This window comes from Psammomys obesus, unplaced genomic scaffold (assembly GCF_907164565.1).
Source record: "Psammomys obesus unplaced genomic scaffold, mPsaObe1.curated_primary_1811, whole genome shotgun sequence".
NCBI lineage: Eukaryota > Metazoa > Chordata > Mammalia > Rodentia > Muridae > Psammomys > Psammomys obesus.
The window spans coordinates 2,181,078-2,188,101 of NW_026594216.1; the positions used below are offsets into that span (position 1 = coordinate 2,181,078).

Here is a 7,024-nt window from a genome sequence, read left to right on the forward strand (position 1 = left end):
GTGCGCTCTGATCCCGCCCTACCCGGGTTAACCCAGGTCCGGCGAGGAAGCGTGTCGGCCCAATCACCGCGGCGAGAATCTCCATCAGCCACTAGGAGAGAGGCACGGGAGGGCGGGCTAAGAGGGGTCGCGTGCGCACGCGCAGACGGGAGCGGGGTCCCTGGTGCTGTGGCGGTGTGGTTGGTTAGGGTGCTGCTTGGAGTCGTGTGGCCCTTGAAAACCCCGCGTAGCCGCTGCCTCCTCTCTCGGTCCTCGCCATGTTCCTCACTCGCTCTGAGTACGACAGGTTCGTGCGACGGGAAGCAGCAGGGTTGGGATTTGGGTAGGAGGGCCCGGGCCGCGGCCTGGGTTCTGCAGTGTCATGGGGCGCCTGGGGAAACTCCAGTCTGGCGGGACCCGGAGGATCTGGTTCCCGAGACACCGGGTGGGATCCCCCCACGCTGGGCCGAAGCGGATCCGGCATGCTTGTGCTACCGCTGAGTCACCGCTAGTTCTGATTCCCTGCGGAAGCGAGAAGCTGGGGCTTGTGCTTGAACCAAGTGTCGGAGAGGGGTCCCGACTCCGATCTTGAACCTGGAGAAGGTTAGGGAGTCACCATCCCTGCGATCATCTTTTCAACCTGAGTATACTCCTTAGGAAAAAAAAAAAAAAGTGAAATGAGCTACCTTGGATAGAAAGTCACCAGAGACTTTTGAATGAGTTTGTAGGAAGGCATGCTGTGCTGTACTTTGCAGTTTCAGCTCTGCCCGGATATACTGCCTGCAATCAAGTTTTGTAGGAACTAGAATGTTCAGTGGTTCTCTTGAGAGTTTTAATATGCCGATTCCATTTGGCCAAAGGGGAGAAAAAGTTGAAAGCAAGTTTATTTTAGTGTTGTATTGAAGGCCATATGTTTTGTAAAGTCAAAGCTGTGTTGTTGTGTTTATTAAAAAACTAACACAACTCTCCCCCACCCCAACTTTCAAGTCTTGGAAATGCTAACTAACGCTTTAGACACTTTCAGTTTCTGTTTGGAGCAGCTTTGCAAGCTACTGAGTTTCTTTAAAAGATAGGGAAAGCAGACGTTTTCTTTGTTCCAGGTAGTATGAGAAATTACTTTTCTTGGCAAGTATATATTAAGTCTGTCAAAATGGTAGCTCTTGGGATGGCCTTTTTAAAATTCTTTTGCTCACTCAGAAGATATATGTGAATTTTTAAAACTATTTACTGCTGTCAAGTGAAATGGGCGTTAACACTTGGCTTCCAGAGTTTTAAAAAGAATCACCTTTAGGTGATAAAAATTTGAGACTATTATGATCCTCACCCGAAAGCCTTTGTTAAGTTTTGTTCATTTATTTACATTTATTAGCTGCTTTGTGAATTTGTGTGTGTGTGTGTGTCTGCGTCTGCTGAGACTAAGTAAAGCACAGGCCTCTATTTAGCTAATTGTTCTGGAGCTTTTTCTCTGTACAAGGCACTGTTCAACGAAGAAAATCAAGATCCTTACTGCTGGTAGCAGGAGTAACTCTAGTATGAGACAGAAGTGTATTGACATCGCTAAAGAAATCTAAGTCAGCACTGGAAATTCTGATAAGAGATTGCATTCATTGTTAGGAGATGAGGAACACTTTACAAAGAAGCTGGTAATTCACATGGGTCCCAAGAAAATAGGATTTGAATAAACCAAGACCGTGAGAGCCAACAGTTTTGTCAGATAATAAAGGAGGGCCAGGCACATTTGAGAAAAGTCTAATCTGATTGATTACCACATATGTTTGGTGCATTTTATGGGACTAGTAGGTGATAGGGAAATACCATGATGGTGCTAGATACTTAGGCTTTAATAGAATATTAAGGATTTGGATCTCACTCTGAAGGCAACTGTGTGCTATCAATTTTCTTTTTAGTCTTTTAAAAAATAATTAATTACCTTTTTTTTGGGGGGGGGGTGTCTGTGTACCATCTACATACCTGGTTTCTTTGAGGTATGGGTTTTAGCCACTATGTGAGTGCTGGGAATCAAATCTGCCTCTTCCTCTGTGAGAGCCCCTAGTGTTCTTGACTGCTAAGCTGTTTCTCCAGCTCCCTTTTTTTGATTTTTATTTTTTTAATTGCTTTTAAAGACAGGGTATCTGTAGTCCAGGCTCACCTAGAGCTAACTGGCGAACCCAGGCTGGCTTAGAATTTGTGGCAATCCCTTCTGCCCCAGTGTCCTGAGTCCTGGAGTTATACTCATGAGCTACTGTGTCAGGCTTTAATGTTTTCTTTAAGAAGTTGCCTCATCACATTTGTTTTTTGTAAAGATTAATTGATAGATGAACAAGTCACCACCAGTTAGGAGGCTTTTACAGTAGTTAGGTAAAAGGTAACAAGGACACTGAGATGGAAGTGATGTTACCATGGAGGAGGAGTTGGTATGAGTTGGTATTACTGAGCATGTGATAAAGGAGAAGGTAGAGAGTGGTGAGTCAAATCATTCAGAGCATTCTATTTTGGGGGAACTGAGAAACTGGGGTTGCTTTAAAATAGTGGGAATGGTATAGATGAGTTGATTTTACAGGATGACTAGATTTAAAAGGTACTATTTCAGATTGGAAAATGTTGAATGTGGGTGTAATTCAAGGGGATTGTTAGGTTAATTAGGTAAAAGGCAAACTGAAAATAGAAATTTGGAATGAAAACCAAAATAGTTTGTATGAAACAACCCAAGTAATGGATGAAATTTGGGAGGAGGAGCTGGGCTTGGTGGTGAGACCTACCATCCCAGAACTCTGGGAAATAGAGCAGGTGGATCTCTGTGAGTTTGAGGCCAGCCTGGTCTACAAAGCAAATCTAGGACAGCCAGGGATTCAGAGAGAAACCTGTCTTGAAAAACCAAGCCTCCCTCCTGTCAAAAAAAAAAAAAAAAGGGAGACTATACAAGCCCGTTTTGGGGAGGATGAAGTAAGACCCCCCCTAGTCCCACCAGGATGATGCTTCCAAATAAGGGTAAGAAAAAAATTAGTCATAAATTTAGGGTTCTTTCATTTCTCTGCAGGGTGGGTGATGTGTGTTTTATGTGTATCCAGCTTTTTAATTGTTCTTTGAACTTCCTTCTGAATGGCTTTAGTGATACTGATTGTGGAATAAATGAGGAACTGGATAGTGGTATTTTCTCCATCCCTCGTTTGAGAATATCAGTGAGAGTAATTCTCAGAGACAGTGTAGTACAATGGTTGAAAGCCTGGTCTAATTAAGACTTCTTGAACTCTGATTCTGCTTCTTTTATGCTGAATAACTTTGAGCAGTTTATTTGATCTCTTCCCCTTCTCTCTCCTATACACACAATTTCTTTTGAAGAAAGTTTGTTTAAACAAAATTTGAAAACCCAGTGCTATATGCATACTGTTGTGAAGTTTAGAATTAATTAACTAAGGATTGTATTTATTTGTATTCATTCAAAAACATTTTAAAATTTAATTGTGTGCTGAAAGCTTATGTAGTCAGCAGTATGTCTGGTGCCTCTTTTCCACAGGGGTCACCAACACACTGGTGAGAACAAAAGGGGAGCATACTTCAGAGAGCTAAGTTGTCTGGCATAACTGCATAGGCTTTAGTAACTGTCTCAGTCTTTTGTTAATGCAGTAATACTGTCTCATACAAATAGGTGGAGAAATACACATTTAACTGACTTTTTTGGGAGACAGGGTTACTCTCTGTAGCCTCAGCTGTCCTAAAACTCACTTTGTAGACTAGGCTGGCCTTGAACTCACAGAGATCCACCTGTCTCTGCCTCCCGAGTGCCGGGATTAAAAACATACACCACAATGGCTGCTTGATTGACTCTTACAAAAATAAAAATAATAGCAATATCAAATGCACATAATGGGAAGAAAGAAAGTGGGGGGGGGAGGCCATTTTCTTGGAAATTGTCTAATAGCTTTGGAGCATAAATTTATCAAAAGAATTGGTAGGTTGACTCAGAATTCATTCGGATTGATTCAGGTTATCGCCTTTCATTTGTTCAGTTTGGTAAACTTTGGTCAGGCTTGGGAGTGGAGTTGAGGTGTACTTTGTATAGATTTCAGAGCCCTGAAAACAGTTGGTACACCAGAAGACTAAAGGCCTGCTGTGGGCAGAGGATAATGGGAACTTACATATCCTCCAGTCCTCTGAGTCAGATGTTAAGGAACTTGATTGCAGTGTGTACATACCTTTGACAATTTCTAATACTGTTTTTTTTTTCTTTCTTTTCTTTTTTTTTTTTTTTAATTATAGGGGTGTGAATACTTTTTCTCCTGAAGGAAGATTATTTCAAGTGGAATATGCCATTGAGGCTATCAAGGTATAGTAGCAAGTAGTATAGATTTGGGTATTTCATAACAGCCTCACACACTCCCAAAACATCATTTGGGGAAAGTATGTTTTAGCTGTTCTTTTAGAAAATATTGTCACATTCCTCTAGCCAACCACTATTTTTAAATAATATTTCTGAAGTCTGTTTTGAGAAATTTTCAACAGATAACTGCTTCATAATTATATGAATAGTGTTTTTTTTTTTTTTTTCCTCCCATGAGAATGAAGGAACATGTTTTTGTTTCAGACCTCTTGACTTTTAAGTAGAAGTGTAGAAGTCCAGAGTTAGCGCCTGTGTTTGTGGGTGTGTAGGAGCAGGCATGTGGGGGCAAAGGTTGATACTGGGTGTCCTCAGTTGTTCTCCGCCTTGTTTTTGATACAAGGTCTCTCACTGAGCCTGGAGCCCTTGACTTAGCTAGACTGGCTAGACAAGCTCAGGTTTTCTGTTTTTCCCTTCCCTGTGCTAGGATTGCAGGGTCTGCAGTGGTTCTGGGAATCAAACTCAGGTCTTCATGCTTGAGTGGCCAACACACTTACACATCCCAGATACGTAGTTCACACTAGTGTTCTAAGGTTAGAACTACATTTGTTGAGTTACAAGTAATATAAGTAGCTTTTCATTTGATGGATAGCCTGACAGAAAACTGGAATTATAGAAAACACATCTATAATCTTGAATGAAGTATTGACAAAGGCATGCTTAGAAGAAAGAAAGAAAAAGATGTCCAGGTCCCAAATTAGAAGTTTTGATTCGGGTTTCTGGGGTCCAGTCCACACTGTAGGTCCAATTACTCTAACAGGGGATTGCTTAAGTAGTTTATTATCTCCTTACCACTCTCTTGAGTCACCTCTCTGTCTATAAACAGTGTCTGCCTAGTCACTTCTGTTTATATAGTTCTAGTGGCAAGATGCTTTCTCACAAAGCTGCTCATTACTGGTGAAAGTACTTGCCACAAAAGCTTATGGCCTGATTTTAATCCCCAAGTCCCACATGGCCTAATCAGGGAACCGAATCCCTCAGGTGGCCTTTGACTTCTACATTACCCTAGCACACACATATATATACAGACAAACATAGACAGATATGTTTAAGAACACTTTTTAAGAGGTAACTCATTTTATTGGAAACAGTTCATGATGGAAAATGATTAAATCAGAAGTCTGGCCTTCTGAAGTTTCCTTCCGTTGGGCTTAGTTTTCTTTTGAACCAGGTAGATCGTTCACAGCTGATCCATAGAATAATTCCCCGTATAGTTTAAGAGCACTGTTGCCTTCCTAAATTATTTGTGGAAGGAGTATGCTGTGGGGAAGTAGTTCTGTAAGAATCTGGAAAAGGCAGGAAAGAATCTGACAAGATGAAGTTCTAGAATTGAAAATGGAAACATTGTAGATAAAGAAAGGAAAACAGTGGGCTCTCTGCCAGTACTGTCTTTCTGATCACCTTTGCTCTGTATTGAAAACTCAGTAGTAGGAAGTGCTAAACTACCAGAATTCAAGCTGTGGTATTAATTTGAGCATTACCTGAGACAGCAATTCTGCTCAAAGCCTAGAGCTGCCCCGCTTTAAGAGATCTTTAGGACTATTGAGTTTTAGATTACCTAGCGGTAATGAGAGTATTTGATGTCTGAAATTTCATGTTGGGCTGGGATAGAGATAGTAATGTAGCCCATCAGGCTAAGACCGAGCCATTATTCAGGTGCTTTGGAGTGTAAATAACCTGGTTGTTGCTTTGCTGTCTTGTGAGAAGCCAACAAGAAAACAATTCAGTTGCTGTCAGGCTTGAATGGCATGAGGGGATTGTGGAGACAGCTCATTGTTTGCCACGTGAGCATGAGGACCTGAGCTTGGATCCACAGCACCTGTGTGAATGGCCACGGGTAACGGTGCCTGTCCTCGATCCCAGCACTGGGGAGACAAACAGGTGCATCCCCGGATTTGCTGGTAGCCCTCCTAGCTGAATCAGTGAGGTGCAGGCTCGGTGAGTCCTGTCTCAAAAGATAAGGTGGAAAGCAGTGAAAGATTCCCAACATCGACCTCTGACCTTCACCTGCACATGTACGCGTGTATACACACCCCTTGCACATGCTCGTCCTGGGGATGGCTTCAGATTTTGGCAAGAAATGATCATTTGGAGGTATTTTACACATATAACGTGGCTGAGATACACCCTGCATTGGTAGAGAATGCCTTTAGAATAAGTTTCTCAAACCCGTGCTAATTATTGTCTTCAGCATCTGACATGGGTTGCATTGCTGAATAATATTCAAGGAATATCATACAGACTTATTTCAGATTACCTTTGTCTTCCTGCCTCTCCCCACTCTACAAAGGTAGTAGGAAGAGAAATTTAGGCAGAAGCAGAGTATAAAGATATGTTCGAGAGTATAAGTGAAAAAAAAATCTTGAATTTTGATATGTTCTGTGTTTGTGTCTGTTGATGCCATTGTGTGGTTCCACATGTACATTCCATCTGGCATGTATGAAGTCAGAGAACTAATTCCAGGAGTTGGTTCTTCTTTCCCATTAGATTCAGGAATTGAACTCGGATTGTCAGGCTCGTGTGCTGGGGTCTTTTGCCTGCTGAGTCATCTTACTGGCTCTTGGTGTATTTTATAAAATAGCCTGTCTCAGAAATAATAATAACAACAACAACAATAGCATTCCATCATCATCATCATCATCATCATCATCATCATCATCATCATCATCA

The 7,024-nt window shown here is 41.8% G+C and overlaps 1 protein-coding gene across 1 annotated transcript in view; it reads left to right on the top strand.

Annotated features, from left to right (window-relative positions):
* Nucleotides 1-134: 134 nt before the first annotated feature.
* Nucleotides 135-7,024, top strand: part of Psma5 (proteasome 20S subunit alpha 5) — a 28,890-nt gene continuing 22,000 nt past the window's right edge. The window contains exons 1-2 of the mRNA XM_055618177.1: nt 135-286; nt 4,237-4,303. Of these exons, the coding sequence (XP_055474152.1) occupies nt 258-286; nt 4,237-4,303 (96 nt within the window). The 5' untranslated portion in view covers nt 135-257. The remainder of the gene's footprint in view (nt 287-4,236; nt 4,304-7,024) is intronic.